The sequence below is a fragment of the Carassius auratus genome, unplaced genomic scaffold (genome assembly GCF_003368295.1).
Source record: "Carassius auratus strain Wakin unplaced genomic scaffold, ASM336829v1 scaf_tig00216558, whole genome shotgun sequence".
NCBI classification, from domain to species: domain Eukaryota; kingdom Metazoa; phylum Chordata; class Actinopteri; order Cypriniformes; family Cyprinidae; genus Carassius; species Carassius auratus.
The window spans coordinates 70,762-91,818 of NW_020528631.1; the positions used below are offsets into that span (position 1 = coordinate 70,762).

Genomic DNA, 21,057 nt, shown 5'->3' on the forward strand with positions numbered 1-21,057 from the left:
GGATCCTCCAGTCTAATGCTGCCTTCATCCTTATGGATTTTTTAGTGCCTTATTTCCATGCACCTTTTTTAAAGGAGATTGTGAAAGAACATGCAAATATGAATATGATGAAGGGGTGTTATCTGAGAAAAGTACCCACAATCATCAGCCATATAAAACATAAATATTAGGTCTGTTGCCTTGCTGCCTAAATGAAATCCTAAATGTTATGGAACCTTACCGATAGGGAAATACTTCTTACAAAACAAACAATGGAGACACCACTTGGAGACACCCCTAACTCCAGAAGAGTTACATGTTAGCATGTTGCTATAAAACATGTCATACACAAATATTGGGTATAATGTATTTCTCTAATATTTTTCTTATGTTGGCAGCCATATTGCTTTTATTGTATGTATATATATATATATATATATATATATATATATATATATATATATATATATATATATATATATATATATATAAAACAATTGATTGAATCATGCATTTTGTAACTGATTTGTCCTATTTCGAATGAATTCATAGATACATGACACAAGCGTGAGCTTGTTCCTGAATGGTCAAGAGGATGATGGCACAGCTTTAGACACACAAACCTTGGCAGGACCAATTGATGACATCACCTCAGATGGTGCTCTGTGGATCGGTACAAGTTCTAATGGTAATGATTTCTGTACTCCTACATTGCTCTTTCAGATTTTAATATGCACATTTATATATTTGATTTTTTTTTTCAAGCTGTAGCTGTCCTCACCTAACAGTATTTCTCCTCAGGATTAACTATAACTCAAATTGAGTGCGGAAAGGGACTAATTTGCAGACGTTACATTTTTCCATTATAGAAATATTCATATGCTTGCAACTAATCATAGTTGGAGTTTATATAGGTCAAGGGTGACCATATGGCAACAAATAATCTCCTCATAAATGAGATGAGATGGGATTTCTGTAATACCCCTAGGGAATGAAATACACACACAATCACACACATGTTTGTGCACACACACACACGTACATTTTGGATACACATTCATAAATAGCATAGACTTACTAAAGTTTCTTTAAGTTCACTCTGCATTCATTTTAATCCTCAATTGTGTTGTGTTTGCTTGCAAAAAATGATAATAATTCTGTCCATATCTCTTAGGGGACACAGTAGGTTGGTTACCAGTTCTTTTAGTTTCTTATTTCCTAAATGGCACAGAATTACAAGGGAGCAACCCACTGTACTGGATATAGTCTTCAAATAGTGTATGCCTCATTTACTGTCAAACATGCTAACACACAACAGCTTCACATGAAAGTTGCAGTCTGTGTAATCCATTTTGCACACATTTCAAACTCTATCAAGAGCCCAGGGGTCTGAAATGCTTGTTTGATTTACGTAGAACTCATGTGGACAAAGCATAGAGGGAATTCTTAGATATAAAGTCAAAGGCTGGTTCAAACAAACATGCCATTAGAATTTTTTTATATACATATATATATATATATATATATATATATATATATATATATATATATATATATATATATATATATATATATATATATATATATATATATATATATATATATATATATAAATCTTTTATTTTCTAAATGTAATGGCCATATTTAGCATATGTGCATTGTGGTTTCCATAAAAATATTAAGTAGCACAAGACATTGTAATATGTCAAAAATAAAATACAAAATATTTATTTTAAATGGTAATAATGCTTTATTTCACAGTATCACTGTTTTACTGTATTTTTGATTAAATAAACAGACTAATAAACTTTTTTCAAAAACATAAAAAATAAATAAAAAACTATTAATCAGTAGTTTAAATCTATCTAGTTATGTGAATCAGTATTTAATAATATCTGCTTTGTTGAGTCATTGTTGTCTGTAAGAAATGCATTTATTATATTATGCATGCATTCTAAACTTTTCTTTGGCTTGGCATGTCTTGCATACAATTATGAATACAAATTCCTTATTATTTTTTTCCTTTTAACTTTTTTTTTTTAATTAATGAAATGCACTATATGAATACGACTAGGCTGTATTGTATATAAAACAGACTCGGCACACCAAGTTGAAAAGATTTCAGGGCAAACATCCATAAATGATGTCTCAATCATAGCCAGTTATTAGAATAGAAGTGATTATATCTTATCTGGTGATGTAGATGGATCTGCACGTTTAGGTTTGGATCTGTGCCACCCATCCAGTCAGTGGGATTAATGTTCACAGAAATCTGTAAATAAGCATAATAGATCCAACCATGCCGCAAGTGTCTCTTTAACTCAAATAAAGACACAGATAAGGTAATCCACTAGTTGCTATGGATCCTGCAGACTGTCTTTAATAGCACCCATTGACTTTCCTTTCTTTTTCTCCCCAGGGACAAATCAATTCATTGGAAGGATGCAGGATTTTAGATTTTATCCAAAGACGTTAACCAACAGGTAAGTATTAGGTCACAGGGCATTAACAGCAGATGTAGCTTAAGAAGTAGTTTTTGCAGAGATGTACTATATTTAATCTTGGTCCTGAAGCAAAACCAGTGTAGAAAGAACAATTTTAAACCATGCATTTCTGTATTTCAGAGAGATTGAAGAAGTCTACACTGGACAATTCCCTCGCCTACACACACAGTCGACATGCCGCTGCCCTGCCAGCCACCCCAGAGTGCACCCCCTCGTGGAGAGGTACTGCATCCCCAATGCAGCCAATGATACCACCCATAACAAAATTCTCCGTCTGAACCAGGATGCCCACCCCCTGCATTACATCAATGACAATGACATTGGAACCACCTGGATCTCCTCCATCTTTTCCACTTTAGAGCTGCTGGACAAAGGAATAACCATCACCATAGACCTGGAGAATGGACAGTACCAGGTACATAGCCACCAATAATTGGCTTTATGGGGATGTTGTACCAGGACCAGGCTCTTAGCTCACCTACGTTAGTAGACCTAAATTATTATTAGGCTTTACAGTTAGTTTTGCTTCATAGAAGTTTAGTTTAAAGAGATAATTCACCCAAAAATGAAAATTACTGCAGGATTTACTTACCCTCAAGCCATCCTAGGTGTATATGATTCTTCTTTCAGATGAATACAAACTGAGTTATATTAAATAATGTCCATGCTTTATAATGGTTGTCAGACCTTGTCCCATGTTTTGTGTTTTCCAGGTGCCCCCCGCATATTTTGTTAATTTGCCCCAGGTTTTTCCTATGTTGTTTCATTAGTCCCAGGTGTTCCTCGTCCTCTCAGTTGTCTTGTCCTGTGTATAAATAGTGATTCCAGTTTAGAGTTCCTTTGCCCACATTCCAGTCCAGTCGGTGGCGGTAATACACCTATAAGCTGGTTTGCCAACCGCCAATAAAACACCAAAGAAGAAGTAGAAGAAGAAGAGTTCCTTTGTCGGCTGTTAAACGTCTTCTGTGAATTCCTGTGCTTTCCACGTCTTTTAATAAAAATTCAGTGTTGAAGAAATCTCCAGCTTCTCCTTGGTCCTCAATCCCTGTGAAACGTGATTGAACAGTAAGCGGTGCAGCTTTTCCTGAGTTTTTGTTTTGTTGTAAAAGTCTTTTGTTTTCCTTTTCCCGCCATGCCCTATGGATAAACAAGCGAAGTTCATCGCCATGGCTCACGAGTATTCCAGGCCGTTTGTGCCCCTCACCAGCTCCCTCGAGAGGGAGACCCTGGTGATGCTGTTCTGGATGACTTACTACCACCCCGCAGAGCTCCAAGACACCACCAACCTCGGCTGGAAGGAGGCAGTCATCCGTTGTCTGGAGAGCCTCTGATCCCAATCCGGGACCCATAAGCTGGCCATCTCCGAGTCAAGCCCTCCACCGTCCACGGCTCACCCAAGCCCACTGCCAGTTCATGTGGCAAGCCAAAAGTACAATTATCTGCCAGCCCCAAAGCTCACTCCAGTGCCCACTCCTTGTAAATGCCTTTCAGAGCAACCACAAATGCCAATTCAAGCCCAGGGAGGGCTCCTGATCCCCATTCAAGCCCAGGGAGGGCTCCATGCCCCAAATACAAACAGGTCCCGTGTCTGTTCTAGGGAAACTCCAGAGTGCCCACACCCCCTCCCTGTTATGTGGCTTGAGGTCACGCCTTCCGGAGGGGGGCGCTATGGCAGACTCTGTCGCGTGTTTTGTTTGTCTGATTTTCTTTCCAGGTGTCCGTGTATTGTGTTAATTTGATCCAGGTGTTTCCTGTGTTGTTTCATTAGTCCCAGGTTTTCCTCATCCTCCCATGTGTCTTGTCCTGTGTATAAATAGGGATTCCAGTTTAGAGTTCCTTTGTCGGCTGTTAAACGTCTTCAAAGAATTCCTGTGTTTTGTTTACATCAAAGAAAACCAGTGTCCTTTTGGCTTATATCGAATTCCTCCAACATGTTTCTTTACAAATCCTAATTTTATACTATTATTTCCAGTGTTTTGTTTCACTTTGTCGTCTGCGCTTCCACATTTGTCACTTTCGCATTAGTCACCATGTTCCGCTGGATGCCACTCTCTCATACAACAGTTAGCGGAAGCTATAGATGAGGTTTATAAAGTTGTGAATATTCATATTTTTCTCGCACAAATGCATCGCGTCACTTCAGAAGGCCTTTATTAACCCCTTAGAGCCATGTGGATTATTTTAGAATGTATTTGTCTGAAAGACAAGGATGGTTTGAGGGTGAGTAAATCATGGATTAGTTTTCATTTTTGGGTGAACGATCCCTTTAAAGAGCATCAAGAGACTATATGTGACCCTGTCTGTGAAATCCAATTGTAATACAAATGAATAACCGTAAAAGTTCATTATAATGTCAGTTTAATGTTTTGGCATTATAGTTATAATTATGTTATTACAAAAACATTTTAGGGCTTATTAGCCCCCAGAAAGGTTGCTGATTTAAAGTAACCTTCAACCTGATATTTTCTGTTTGTGTGGCTGCTTTCTCAAATCCATACACTGGGTAGCATATTTTCCATTTGAATACACTAAAGCCTACCTAAAGTCTTTTGTGTATGTCTGAGTGAGTCGCCCAGTCATCCATGTGGCTAAGCCAAGCAGAGCAGAGAGTCCAGCTGTAAAGAAGTAGAGGATTTATGCAGCTCTGCCTCAGTCTCTCCTCTCAATACCAGATAAAACACACCACCACACAGACTTTGAAGTGTCCACTTAGTCAAAGCTGCAACCTGTTTCTCAACAAACTCCTCAATATGAAGCCACAAAGGGAGAAAGGGAAGAGTAAAGCGGCACTTTAAGCTGTTCTTCAAAGTGCCGGCATGCTTTAGGAGGCAGCAGAGCATTGACTGCTGCTGTGCAGATAATAGATAATCCATTGCTGTTGAGTGTTTCATGCATATTTCACCCTTTCATGTAATTTTACATGCTTCCTTTACAGGTTTTCTACGTGATACTCCAGTTCCTCAATGCTCAGCCTGAAGCGGTCCGCATTCAAAGGAAGACAACCGTGAGTTCCGAATGGAAGGACTGGCAATTCTTGGCCAAGAACTGCAGCTACTTTGGAATGAAGGATAACGGGCCTTTGGATCGTCCTGATTCTGTAAACTGTCTACAGTTGCCCAGGTAGTGTATACACGCTCACACGCTATATATGTCTGTTAGTCCATCCACAGGCGCTTTTGAATCTTATAACAGTCCTTGAACTAATGATTCCTGCCAGGTAAGCTTTATCAACGTGGGTTGAGACAAGTTCCTACTGTGATAAAAGCAGCGGATTGTCGTTTCGTGAGCTTTTGGAGGATCTAAGAGGAGAATGGGGTGGGAAATGCTGCTCTTGGCTACAGCCCAGGCTGCTCAGATCTGATATCTGCTGTCTTTGGCCGCATTCAAGACAGCAGAGACACTTAGCTGTTATGGACCACACAAGCACCTGGTTTCACATGCACATGAAAGAGAAAATGAGGACAGTTATTTGTATGGTTTGGGCTGAGAGGGTTATCGTAACTATATATGACAACAAACTACAGTTCATGTTTTTTTTTGTTTTTTTTTTGACACCACTCATTAAACATGCATGATTGTCCCTTACAAAATTATTAGAGAAAGGAAGTGGTTAAGGAACTGCTTTTCAAATTACATAAAACCATTAGATATTAGCATTGTAAGCATTATTTGCCTTGTTGTTTAGGCAATCGTTTGGCTCACCTAAGAGCTTTGCTGTATAGCATGTTTGGTCATATATGGTCAGTCAAGAAAGTTTTGCAAATGTAGTATTCTAAATCATGTGAAATGTAAAGTAATACAAAATTTTAACTTTTGCTTTGGGAGAGAAAGAAACAAACTGATGTAGACCATAAAATTAATAAAAATGTTAAAGACTCCTTTAACTGATTTAAATGTGTAATTATATGTCTACAGTAGTGTTTCTTCAGCAAAGTTCCAAGAGCTGCAGGATGACTTAAAAACATTTAAATTAAGATTTTTTTTTATTCATAAAATATAATCAAACCAAATAAAATCATACTGGGATCTAAATAAAATCATATTAATTTCCCCCTCAATTACTACTGTTTTTATTGAAGAACTCTTCTTCAGTGTTCTTGAATCACAAAACTAATCATAGTTAATTGAATATATCATTATATCACACTACATCTTAAGTTGGGTCATGATGAGTTTAAAATGTTAGCTTTACATCCTGCTATGTTTGGTCCTGAACGCCATACTGGCCAGATGTTTCACTACCTGTCTGAATATTTTAGTTTACAAACAAAAGCTTCAGCCCAGTGGCATAAGGGTCTGCACTTAGACTCTTCAGATGTGTCACATCGGAGCATGTGGGGAAAGAGAGACACAGAGAGCACTGGTAGATGGAGAAGGAGAGAGAGATGGGGACAAAAGCCTGTCTTCACACAGGTTTGTCCTGGATAAGTCTACCAGTATTAGGGATGAAACGTGCAGAAGTGCTCCGTGAATCTTTCTCGAGAGCGAATAATGCAGTAGGGGCTATACCTGTCCTGCCCCCTGGTAAGACCTCGAGAACTCTCTCATTCACCCCATTTATTCCTGCCCTCCGAGAATCTCCCTTTAAAACTCTGTATCCCCAAACTATATTTTAAACCTGTATTAGTGAAATTTCCTCTCAGTAGTTCTGAGATGCAAAGAAAAGACCTTTGCTTTTTCCATTTCTTTGATGTTTGTTCATTTCAGTAGCTTGTGACACATTTCATTTCAACCTAACAACGTGTTACCCTGCTATGGCAAGACTTGAAAGTCTCTTTCAATCACTCAAAGCTTAAGATGCAGGAATATTATTCCTTTTTCTCTTTCTTTTTTTAGTCAGTTGGATAATATAGGGTGAATTTAATTTTTGGAACACTTTTAAAGGGGTCATGCACCCCAAAAACGAAGATTTTTTTAAAATTATTATTATTCTTTTATTCACATAAATAGAAAAGTATTTTTGAGCTTTGCATAACCTTTTCAAATTATATTCAATATAAAAATGCTCCATTGGAAAGTGCAATTTAAAAACTTTACAATATCAAGGGAAAACAATAGAATATTTTTTAGCCATTTTTGTGGTCTCTTTGGAAGAATCCTGGCACTTTGGTTGAGAACCACTGCTTCAAAGGCAGCCTGGATATTCTTTTAACAACTGCAAACTTAAATTGGTGTTTTTTTGTCTGTCTTTTGTATCAGCAACATACCTATCTCCCGTGGAAATATCACCTTTAGCATCCTGACGCCCGAGCCGAATCTGCGACCGGGCTACAATGACTTCTACAACAGTGTCGCCCTTCAGGAATTTGTGAGAGCCACCCATGTGAGAATCCACCTCCATGGCCAGTACCACACCCAAGATCCTGGGGTTCCTTTCCGTCATCGCTACTATGCTGTGGACGAGATCACCATCAGCGGCAGGTCCGAGCCCAGCAGCACCCTGACACCCGTCAACCCCAATCAACTGTCACACAACACAATAATAACATAATTATTATTTCCAGTAACTAAACTGAACATAATGTTGTGGATTTTTTTTTAATTGGATTTCTGTGTTTGATGAGAAAATCAGTATGCGGATAAGGCAGGATAATTCAGACTTTGATGAGAGCGAAAGACTTCTTAGGTTCAAGACCAAGTGGGGATGGCAGACAAATGATGTTTTCTAATTTGAAACAACTAGGGGCTCAATGACATGTCTGTTATTAACCACAGAGAACAATGCCATGTGTAACACAGATTTTGTCTTCAAAGGACATAAAAATGGGACATAAAGGACATAATTTTAATATTTGGGTGAACTAACCCTTTAATGGTCTTGTAATTACACTGTGGGCTTCAGTACTTGTGTTCCTTCTCTCGGAAGCTTCAGCTAATCAGACGTTCTTCTGCGTCTCTCAAGAATATCAATTCTGTTCTTTTGTCCCTTCAGAAGCCGAGACATGGTGTTATATGCATGTATACCTTCAAACATTAAACAGCCACTGTTCTTACGACTATGGTAATTATGTCATTATGCTGGCAGCTGTAACTTGGCTCGCTCTCGCTGTACAAATGTGTCTGAGTGAGCAAGAGAAGGCAGCTTTAATTAAGAGCTAGTTAAACTGGCACAGATGAAATCGAGATTTAGGGACTGTGAAATCTCATCATCCTGTGACATTCAGAGGTGTCCCCCTTCCTCCCCACCTTTTCTCTCTTTTGTCCCCCCTGTACGACTCTCTTCATTTGCTCTCTGAGACAACGCAACAGCTTCGCCTGAAAAACAAAGGTAGAAAGTAAACAGAAGTGGATTCTGAGTCACCCTCTTAGGGAGACTGACAGTTCAAACTGAGAAGAGGATGTACGTGTGTTTGGGGACTAAAATGTGCATACATCCGGCTTTTGAGGTATTCTGACAGGGTGTCAAGCTGTGTCTGGGAGCATTAGTGTCTGCTTTGCGGTCATACGGTAATAACCTCCAGCAATAACGACAACCCTCTTTCTTTTACACTCTCCTCCTCTCGTTTATTTTTACGTTGTTTGTTTGAGTAACTGAAGGGTGCTGCTTTTAGTGGGAGCCGTGTAAAGATGGGTGGATGATAATGCCGAATAAGGGCCCTTGAGAATGAATAATTAAAGCGATGACCTGCAGGTGTGTGTTCCGTCTGATGGAGACCTGTCAGGTCTGCTGTTGTACATTACGACACGCCGATGATATTTCCACTGGCATTTATAAATGTTGAATGCCAACGTCCTATTAACCAAGCACAGAGAGAATGAAGGAATGAAAGACTGACAGAGAGATCTAGAGAATGTGAAAAGAGAAGAGAAAGATTTTTTCAGATGCCGTTGAATTTGCTGACCCTGTTGATTTGTTGAAAACTGCTGTGTGTTTTCAAGAGGCCTTAAAATGGAACAGAAAATGGTACATTTAAGTTAAAATTAACAATAGAAATTCTCTTTATAATATATGTATATTTTAAATAATTTCGAGGTTACACTTCCTGCAACTCATTTGACATCAGACTAATTTCATGTCATAGATAGAGATATGTCATAGAGATTTTTCTTAATATGTCCTAAAATGGTCACTGAATGCTGTTTCCAAAAAAAGAAGAAATGAAGAAGGATTGTCATGTTAAAATAATGTCCTGCCTTGAATTTCCGTTTACTGTATTAATGTAAATCCAGAATCAGACTTTAACTTGTGAACCGTATGAGAAGAACATCAGTAAAGGTTCTCCAGGAGGACGTGACTTCTAATTGTGTGTCTTTGTCCCCGTAGGTGTGAGTGCCATGGCCATGCAGACAGCTGTGACACTAGTGTGAGTCCGTACCGCTGCGCCTGCCTCCCAGAGAGCCACACACATGGAGCTAATGTGAGTCCCGCAGGGGAGGTCCCCTTTTAATTAACCACTTCCCTTTAATGACGTGCAAGAGTCCTCTTTAATGAACAGCACTCTCAAAAATAGGCTTTAATGGAATGAGAGAAAAAAAAAAAAGCTGTAAGACAGGAGGAGGAGGAAGAGGAAAACAAGAGACAAAAAGATCATTCACCCTTATCTCCGGTTTCCCTATGAAAAGAGCTAGAAGTAGTAGAAAAAAGGAAAAGGAAGAAGAGAAGGAAGTGGTTTTGTGGGTAGCAATCCTCTAATCGTCTTGTCCCATCAGCCCCTGGGTGTCTTGGTGATGAGTCCAGAAAGGTTATAATTATAGGTTATAATTATATAATTATATCTCAAGGAAAGATTTGATGACCTAAGACTACAGTACTCACACTTTTCAGAAATGCCCATGTTCCTTGAGATATAATACTATATATATATATGGTGTATACATTTTCATTAACCAGAGAGCAACTGATTCTCTGATTTTCTGCTGCTAAATATTAGAGTTAGGTTCAGTGAGTCCTAACTGATTAACTGTAATGAATCAGACCTTCTCACACTACATACATGAGGGAGAATGGAGTTTAGAGTGATTTACTAGAATTTTCAGTGATGCGTTTGAAAGAATGCAATTGAATGAATCCAACTTTTTACGACACCACATTTAGGAGAATTTTGGGGTAAACCGGTTCACTAAACTGAATCAGATTTCTAGAGATAGAGGGCCTTTTTAGGCAAACAGATTCACTAAAATGTGTCAGACGTTACTGTACTACATATGATATACAGGACCATTTAGACAAACTAATTCAATAGACGGGTCCATTTAGAGTGAACTTAATTACTAGACTGAAGCAGACCTTCTTACACTAAATTTGAAATAAAAAGACCATTTAGGAGATAAAATTTGATTTATAGCTTCAGCAAAGCTGTGTGTGCAATACAATATGACATTAAAAGCAAATTTGTAACATTTGATTGCCTTAGACAGACCTTTGTTGGCAAAACAAGCCACATTGTTTGTAGCAGTAACTGTCACTCTACTGAAAAACGTAGTTGGGTTTAAACTTCTTATATCTGAAGAACTGCTCATGGCAAAATAAAAGCCAGTAGTCTTTACAGTATTCTCCATCTTCTCTGGAATCGCTCACTGTCCAGACTGCTGCATAAAATTCTGAACATTGGGAGCAAGTCCCAGGATTAAACTTTTAGACCTGATGTTTGGTGATTTAAATTATTCACCAGATGCCATGCATTATTCAGGGCCAGACACGACACACTCTCTCTACCGCTGCTACTGTTGTTGTTTTCACCGAAACAAACAAGAGCTACATCTAACACGTACATGCTGAAAAGTTTGTGTGTAAATATGATAAACATGAGTTGTCTCACTGCCTTAAACGCCCCTAGACCCAAACACCTGGCTTCGAGGAGGGACTGCCCCCTGCCCCGGAGCTATCTGCTGTGTTTGCTTACTCCGGCACAGATCTAGGCTTGCCCTACTACAAATGTTTGCTTCCTCGTAATATTCCAGCCAGAGCCTGTAAAAGTGTTGCTGGTGTCTCACTTCTTGTGTTCAGTGCACATTGACTGAACTGATTGTCACTGAGTGGGGAAGGCAGTGTTGGAGTGTTGGATGTTTGTGACGTGGGACATGCATGTCATTCACATTCCACAGAGAACATTTCAGTGTGTCCTGTGAATGCCTCAGCCACATTCCACAGCATTCAGCCCTCAGAAGCCAGCCATTCAGAGGATGTCTATTAGCAAATCTTCCATCTTCATATTCTGTCTCTGTGTAAGAGTGTGTCTTTTAGGCCACTGAGGTCAGAATCTATTACCGGCATGGAGAGGAGTGTAGCTGGGTAAAAGTGGTGTCACTCTTCATATGTAGCATTCATTTTAATAAATACCCTTGTTTGAACGTTAATGTCCACCTTTTGTGAACCATTTGATTCACCTGAACCACCTGAAAGAAACGATTTTAGAATGATTAAAATGATTATATGATTATTTGGGATGCTGTGAGACATTTTATGTCTGTGTTAGTAGGTAAATATTTAGCTAAACATTGTCGATGTTCATCGCTGTTTTTAGAACTTTACTATAGAATTTGTAGAATTATGTGTAGTTTAATTAGCTGTATTTAGTGTATGTATCTGTTGAATGTATATGCTGTCACCATAATATAAAATAAAATTGATAATATCAATAATATTACTATTATTCATAATAATTCTTAATGTATTGATTCATTTATTTGTAGTTTTTGGTTTTGTTTAATAGCTTCTAATTCATTTACCAGGTATATAAACAATCGTGGAAGGGTGTTTTCTCAAGAAAATTTAACTCCGTCACATATATTCATAATCACATCAGCATTATGAGATGTTAGTGTCCTTTCCACTATAATTAATGATTTAAAGTTGTGTAACCAGCCTCATTGCAATCCCTTCTTTTTTTTCTAGAGTGACTATACAGTAAATATATAAAAAACTGTATTTTTAACATGTACATTTAAGGTAAAGACGGTTACATGAGTAGTTACACGAGTAAGTATGGTGACACAAAATAAACAGTGGCGATTTCCAAAGCGGATAAAAATGATGACGTTAATGTATGGTGGAAGAGCAAGTGTTAGGTGGCTTCTAAATTCATCCCTGTTTGAATCCTAAGGAAAAATGCATTCTCTCTTAATCCCTATTTAAATCTGGGATGTGTTTTTATAGGCTTATTTATACTTTAGTTTTGCAAAACTGTTGCACTTACAGATGCTCTCTCTGAAACTGCATTCCGCAATGTGTAAAACTCCAAATCCCTGTGGCATGTTGTCAGATCCCTCATTGGCATAGAGGGCTGTAGTGGCGGGTGGTCTGTGTCTGGCTCTTCCAGCAGCCAGCTTGCTGAATTTGCAATTCCCTCTGGGCTCACGGCCCACTACGGCTGCCCAAACAGCAGTCTGACACAGAGAACCTTAGCCACAGCTTGAGCAGTCCCTGGGGAATCCTTTGCTTTTTATAATAAATTTGTTATCATTTCATTTGATGCCTCCCATTTTTTCAGTAATTTGTAATGACTGTTCACAAAAATGAAATACATCGTCCTCTTTCTATCATGAGATATTAGTTAATTGAAAGTGTCTTATTAAAATAGTTCAGTTGCTGAAAGTCACTTATAATGAATGAGCTGAGTTTACTCTGTCTTTGGAAATATTGTGTAATTTGTGACTGTTGGGACTTTATAATTGAACCCTGATGTGCTTCTGGATATTGCTGATAAATGTATATTTAGATGTGTTCTGATCTTTCACTCTCTGTAACAGTGCGAGAGCTGCTCTCCTCTCTTCAATGACAAGCCGTTCAAAGCTGGAGATCAGGTACAGGCGTACAACTGTCGCCCATGCCAGTGCTATGGCCACGCCTCTTCCTGCCACTACAATTCCAGCTTGGATCCTCACCCTGAAGATCACTTTAGAGGAGGAGGAGGGGTGTGTGATAACTGTACACATCATACCACAGGTAACAGCATTTCAAGTTTTTTTTTTTTTATTCTCTCTTTTTCTCAGACTTAGAGTGTGACTGTATTGTAATGTTTCTATTCGTGAAACAGTGAAAATCTGAAATGTAAAATTACATTTGCAAATGTAGTGAAACCTAAAGGTTTTTAGAATTTTCTGCAGTAAATTAGAAAAAAAAAATTGTATAAAAGAAGTAAAATAAAATGTAAGTTTTCAGTTGAACCTCTTTCTCGTTACACTCATAATTTATTACACTTTAAAAACAATTATTAAAAAAATGTAAAATAGAATTATTTTCCATAGGGGTTTCATATCTCAAATGTTTCAAATATTTGACAAAAAGATACGTAAAATTTAAGTAAATATTTTGTAAAAAGAAAAAAAAAAGTTTCAACATATGTATAGATTATCAGTATGCATTGGTTATCAGTCGTCTTGCTCTTTAAATATCCCAGTCGATTATTGAAAAACACATGTTGGTCAACCTCTAAGACTTATTTCTGTCTCATGATTTATACAATCATTTTGTAGTGTTCCAATATGCCATATCTAACAGAAACCCAGATATTTTCATTACAACAGCTGGAGAAATAGTAGTGATATAATGGAAGCATCAAAAAGCAGAGCAGAAAAAAATCGAAATAATGCATCAGAGCGAAAACAGATGGACATTTAATGAAGTAAATCAGGCCATGCTAACAGGTTCATTGTTTCATATGCCGGGCATCAGGCACAGTGGCAGGTAGGGATGAAAGAGGACATTAAAATGGACACCTTAGAAAATTACACATCTCGCTCCAGACCTCTTCCAAGACTGCAGTTTTTTAATTTGAAATCATAGCCCTATGATATGATTGAATTTTAATAGGTTGACATCCCCCACCTATTTCCTTCTACAAGCACACGCAGACTCACTCTCTTTGGGTTTAAAGGCAGGAACTGTGAGCGGTGTCGGAGTCTGTTCTACAGGGAGGTGGGTGCACTCCTGTGGGCCAAGGACGTGTGCAAACCATGTGAGTGCCACAGCGCTGGGACCGTCAATGGCAGTTTAGAATGTGAGCCAGTAAGTGTAGACTTACACACACATACACATTCATCCACAAAAAAATGTATACATTTCTCATAAATAAAAACCCACAGAAAGCAAAGCAGATAACGAACCCCATTATTCACCAAGTTTAACTCCTGGTATTTGCGAATGTGTATATGAAATATTTTGATTAATTTAATTTCTACAATAGTTAATAGAACTTAAATCCCATGTTAACACACCATGCAGAAATTATTTTTTATTTTCTGATCTATATATTTGAGACATTAGATACATTTCTGAATTTCAAGGCATCAAGGCAAACTCTCTGCATATGCAACGGCAACATCTGAGGCTTTGATCCCCAGCTTTGTAATGGACCTGAGAATTGTAGATTCGGATAACGATATTGGCCAGTCCCTCTCGAGAGGGTTGCATTGATATATTGGCTGAGGACTTTAGTATTCACAACTGCATTTATCAGTGGTTTGATCGGTAGGGAGTATGTAAAAGTGTCGTGATGAGAGACTCTCTCGGGAGAATTCTCCCCCACCTTTTCCTTTATCTTAGCTACATGAAAGCCATTCTGGAGGAACAAATCCATGTCCACAGATGTAGTGAATGACAAATTCAGAATCAATGGTTGGGTCAGCCCCATGTTGGATTGATACACTATTTAAATTATCATAATGATTATTTTCTCACATATGGTAATGACTTCACACTGTAGGTTGGGTTGTTTCTGTTTGGTGCTGGGTAGAGATTGAGCCTTCTTGGTTCATGGTTGGAATTTTTGGATCTTATGTTTTATCCTATTAACATTATTGATAAATGATTCAATATTTGATAGTATTTTTCTGATGCAGATTTTTTTTTTTTTTCCAATAAGTAATGCAAAAAGCTTTAGTTTATTCCAGTAAATATTATGAATGAACTCTTGAAACACTGAATGTTTGTCATATTTTAATTACATTTTTACTACTACGACTGCTATATTATATTATATTATATTATATTATATTATATTATATTATATTATATTATATTATATTATATTATATTATATTATATTATATTATATTATATTATATTATATTATATAGTTTTGTTAACTTTTGAATCGGCACTTTGAGGGATAGTTCACCCAAAAATTTAAAGCCTGTCATCATTTACTCTCCCTCAAAATTTTCCAAACCTGAGTTACTTTCTTCAATTGAATAAGATAGTTTGGAAGAATGTTGGTAATCAGACAGTTGCTGTTTTTCATTAACTTCCAGTACCGAAATATACCATGGAAGTCAATGGGGAGAGAAAAAAATAAAAAAAAAAAAAAAAAATAAAAACCCTTCCACAAATTTGGAACAACTTGAGGGTGAGTAAATAATGACAAAATACAATTTTTTGGTTTAACTCTCCCTTTAAGCTTTGAGTCATTTGGGATATGTAGTCTCTTTTCCCGAAGTTCTGACATTTTGAACTTTACCACAAGGATCACGGTAGCTTTTCATGTTAGTAGTATCAAATATTTCCTCTTTACATCCAAACAACAGCTGGTACTTCCAGTCCATCCCAAAAAAAGAGACCACACTGCACAATGGCGGCTTTTGAGCTCAGGTGTTGTGACCTCTTCCCCCTCATCCCAAGCCACTCCATTCTCTGTAATGGAGATGAAAAGCTTCCCAGCAGCCAGCAATGGGGATCATCGGGGTGTGGGGTAGAGACAGAGCAGAGCTGCCGGTCCATGACTCACACACACTCACACTGGCCTCCTCAATTTGACTAATTGGAGCACAGTCACGTGACGCTCTCCTTCCTCTGCAGATCGGGGGGCAGTGTAAGTGCAAGCGACATGTGTCTGGCATACAGTGCAATCAGTGCCAACACGGATTCTACAAGCTGCAGTCGGCGTTGGCTGATGGCTGCCATGCCTGTAACTGCAATACCGCCGGGACCGTGCAGCCAGATATTACCTGTCACCAGGACTCAGGTCAATGCCAGTGCAAGGCAAACGTAATCGGTACGTATCAAGCAGCATGGCGCCCTCCATCGCTCTTTCGCTTTCTTCTCCCATTCTTCTCTTTCTCTCTTTCAAACTTCTTTTTCTGTCTCTCAACCTTTCTCTCTGTCTCTCCCTGTTAATTTCCACAAAGTTGATACGCTGTACAGAGTAAAAAATAAATACATACATAAATGAGTATGGCTGGAATCATGTATTTTGTACTGTCTCTATGTAGATAAACTAATAAAAAAACCCATGGTCTTCATTTTTATCAACATAATCAACTCAAAAAGAAAATTCTATGTTGTCTTGCAGTATGTTTTAAATTATTAAATATATTAAAGTTTAAATGCCGTTTTATATTAGAAATGAATCAAAATAAAAACAAATTCTTCTTGTTTGCACTTTTTAATTTCTAAAATTAAAACATATGAAACATACAGTGATCACCCTGCTGTGTTGTGTATTTAAATTAAATTATTAAATCTAATATTTATTCATTGTTTATTTTTATTTAGTTTTTGGCAAAGCCCTTTTTCTCCCCGCTAATGTATTGTGAGTAGAAGCCAAAATAATTTTTCTTCCAGCTTTTCCAGGCATTCTAGGTCCTTTGCGATAAATCTGTTCCATTTTTCTTTGGACAGTTTTCTTAAGAAATGCAAAATGATGTTACTTAGAAGATCATGTGCATTGCAAAGCTAGGATATCAAGGGCCACCTCATTTTAATTTTGTAATTCAATGCCAAGTTGATTATAATAAACTGCTGCTGTCTTCCTTATTTTTCACACTTCTTACAAGAGTTGCTTCTTCATTTGTAGTTCCCACAGGTATTTTTCAGAAATTAGATGTTAGAGATTAAGGCAATTTATTACCTCCCGTGTGTTTGAGGCCAGTCACAGCTTCATAAGGACAAGATTTATCAAGCTTCCAAATGACTCTGTTTACACAATGTGATTTGAAATTTTAATGTATGGGAATATTATGCAGAAAAGCATTACTGATAAAATGTGGGCTGCACTTATACACATTCCACTCCATGGGTGCACCAAGTGGCAGTCAAATATGTAAAAAAAAAAAAAATTATATATATATATATATATATATATATATATATATATATATATATATATATATATATATATATATATATATATATATACCAAATACACAGTTATTCAGTTGATCAAACTGTACTTACCTGTACTTTTTGTTAGATTTAATAATTATTTTCTTCTTATATTCACAGTTGGATGGCACAGTTACCATTGCGTTTCAAGAGTTACACAGATTTTCCAACATCCACCAGCAATGCACACAATGACAAATTGCGACACCTTTGGCGTGATATTATTGGGGTATTCATCTGTGTCACATTGTAAATTTAACATAATGTTGTAATGAGGTTTAACTGTGGGTAGGGACCAATATATTCATATCTAAATTCATTAATGTGGAGCTCTGTTGCGGAGTACATAGCAGTTAAGGAATGTGGAGTTCTCAGTACTTGAGTACGGTTTGCCCTGTAGGCTCTGCTCAGCAACATTAGGAATAGATTACCTGTCAGGAATATGTATGGCATATTCAAATAAGCACCGCACACATTTTAAAAAACTTGATATGATTTGATTCCATGTAGACCACTTTTTAGGATCTCCAAATGAGCTGTAATTCTTTTTTAGCCTCGGTTATTTTTTACTTTTTTTCCTCCCATTGCCTTTCTTAGGTATTTTAATTTATTTAAGTGCTATGCCCGAGGTAAGTCATTCATCATTGGGAAAAGAGCTCACTTAATGATGACATTACCAATTTAGTTTTTTATTCCTTGTGTAATATTTCACAGATTTTTTTTTTTTGTTGTAGCTGTTTACTATGTACAGTACTACAGTGTGTTATTAAATGTGGGTTATGATGTAAAGGCCAAGACCAAATCATCTCACTGGTTTGTGGATGGTTTTCAGTAGCTTTAGCTGAACAAAGATAAATGAAATGTTACAATCTGAAAAAAAGAAAATACATATGCACACACACACATATATATAGGGTTATCCACGTAAAATGGCTTTCACATTTTTACACCACGTTTTCTTTCAGAAATGGAAGGTAATGGAAGGTAAATGTAGGCCTTTGAATTGTTATTGTGAAATTGAGTAAATATCTTTATTTGAAATTTGCAATTACATAAATTATTTTGGCAAAAAATGGTTACGTACAATGCAGGGTTTAATGAAATGGAATCCTGGTAATAATTACCATACCATAACCATAAAAAAAATAAAATAAAATACTGAAGTATAAAAAGGAAATGGAAAATCATTGGCAATGGCCACAGCTCTTATCTTTTTAAAATGTAAAGATTTAATTTTGTTCAATAAATTTAACAAAGCTAATTCTCCTGAAATAAGCTCCTGAAACCTGCTTAAGTACCTCCTGGGGTCCTGGTTTGGAATAGCACTGATAGTGGTCTCCTCTTTTTATACTTAGGTCTAACCTGTGACCGTTGTAACTACGGCTTCAAATTCCTCAATCGCACAGATCCTGATGGCTGCATTCCCTGTGGTTGTGACCCACGAGGTTCTCTACACCAGTTCTGCAATCCTTTCACCGGCCAGTGTGAGTGCAAAGATGGCGTACGAGGCCTCCTCTGTGACACCTGCATCCCTCACTTCTACAGTCTGAATGGTAGTGGAGTCTGCCTGCCCTGCGACTGCAGTCCAAACGGATCCGTTTCTGGTACCTCCTGTGATGCGGTAACTGGACAGTGTAGGTGCAAACCTAACATAGAGGGCCAACGGTGCGACATGTGCCGGGATGGTTACCACACTCTGGACAGCAGCAACTCGTTGGGCTGTGTGCCTTGCCAGTGTGAGCTCAGAGGCACGGTGAATGGCTCAGATGTGTGTGACAAGACCACAGGCCAATGCATGTGCAAAAACAACGTGGAGGGACTACGTTGTAATCGATGCTCATCTCACACTTACAACCTGAGTTCTGCCAACACCACGCATGGATGTCAACCATGTCATTGTGATCACATGGGCACCATGCCTGCAACCGTCTGCAACCCTGTTAGCGGTCAATGTCTCTGCCTGCCCACACGCTACAGCCGAGACTGTGGAACCTGTAAACCAGGTTGGTCGTTTCATTCTGGTGTGAAACTATGTGATGTGTGTATTTACAAGGTAGACGGTGTAATTGTAAACTCATTATACTGTGTTGGCAATGCCAGTGAAGTCATTACTTTAGTTGTTTACTATGATTCCTATCCATTGCGCATCGCATTTGAAGTATCTGCGTAAACATCTTTGAATTACAAACACTCTCTTCCTTTTCTTAACTAATGACTCCCTTGCATTTTGTTCTTGGCTCTGCAAGCTGCTGCATTATTTTGTTATTCCTTTTTTTTTAGATCGTGCCTGGGAATTGAGTGTGTTTGGCAGTCACTTTGGCCGAAGTTGTTTAACTAGCATAGCTACAGGCCATTCTTCATGTACCCTCAATCAACCCCCTCAGTGGCTGTTGGGCCAGCACTGGCCTCATGACTCAAGTGTACTTCAGGGGGTGGAAATGTTTGCACTTGCCTTATTCTTTGCAGCATAGTAAGTGCTAGAAGTGCACTGCCAGGGGCTCAAGAGTCAGAGCTGTACCATTTGGTCCTTTGTCTTCATAATAAAGATTAACCCTCACTGTTAAATGTTAAACCAACTTGCACTTTTGCACGCCAAGCCAAGCTGCTACTCCTATAGAGTACTGTAAAGACATGTCCCAATTTGTAATTTTGATAGTTGATCCTATCCTAATACTGTATTGTTCATCAAAAAAGTTGAACACAACTCTTAAACCCTGTTAATAAAACAACTTAGTCTAGACCTGCTAGAGACCACATGATTTACATTTGAAATTTTGTGCATATTAGTATATGTGTATAAGCTTGAGGTCATCTGTATGCTAGTGTCATTTAATAAATGCTGCCCAACATCCACAAATGAGCCTATGCATATAAGGGTGCTTGGCTCACACGGTAATCAGACAAGGATGTACGGCCACCCCTCCCCTAGCTTGTGCCTCCCCACACATGATGAAATAACGCAGGCATACCTGCTGCTCACCAAAGTCTCAGCCACCCATATCGGCACATAAAGCATCTGTACAGAGAGTGGGGCTGGCAGGAGTAAATTGAAAGCACAGGGAGCATGGGTAGATCCATGTGGAGGAGGGTGGGGGACTGATGACTGTGTTTCTGCAGGCCCTCCCCCGGCTCCCCTCACGCAGCCACTCTGTCGTATTTCACTGGAGGGGAAGCAGACTGTGATTGAAACATCTCAAACTCAGCGCCCCCTGTCTGATTGATGCTCGCAGAAGCCTGACGGAGCCCTTGAGATTCAACTTGTACTTTATTGTTAAGAAGATATAGACGGAAAGTGGACCAGGACACTTTTAAAGGAACATTTCACCCAAAAAGAATACCTACTTGATAGTGATGCGCGGGTCGTCTCATAACCCGCGGGCCCCGCGAGTAACCCACAGGTCGGGGCAGAGCGGGTTAAGAAATTGGCACTTTATTGCTGGGCGGGTTGGGGCGGTTCACTAAAAACAAACATTTTTTTTATCCATTTGTTTCATGGAATTTAGTGGTGGAAATTCATTGATTTTTAGTTCGTTC

The 21,057-nt window shown here is 38.2% G+C and overlaps 1 protein-coding gene across 1 annotated transcript in view; it reads left to right on the forward strand.

The window, feature by feature from the left end:
• ush2a (Usher syndrome 2A (autosomal recessive, mild)) overlaps positions 1-21,057 on the forward strand; it is a 202,054-nt gene that overhangs the window by 12,659 nt on the left and 168,338 nt on the right. The window contains exons 4-13 of the mRNA XM_026263516.1: positions 532-667; positions 2,399-2,462; positions 2,604-2,898; positions 5,419-5,603; positions 7,683-7,904; positions 9,748-9,841; positions 13,173-13,368; positions 14,300-14,430; positions 16,219-16,414; positions 18,879-19,526. Coding sequence (XP_026119301.1) covers positions 532-667; positions 2,399-2,462; positions 2,604-2,898; positions 5,419-5,603; positions 7,683-7,904; positions 9,748-9,841; positions 13,173-13,368; positions 14,300-14,430; positions 16,219-16,414; positions 18,879-19,526 — 2,167 coding nt within the window. The remainder of the gene's footprint in view (positions 1-531; positions 668-2,398; positions 2,463-2,603; positions 2,899-5,418; positions 5,604-7,682; positions 7,905-9,747; positions 9,842-13,172; positions 13,369-14,299; positions 14,431-16,218; positions 16,415-18,878; positions 19,527-21,057) is intronic.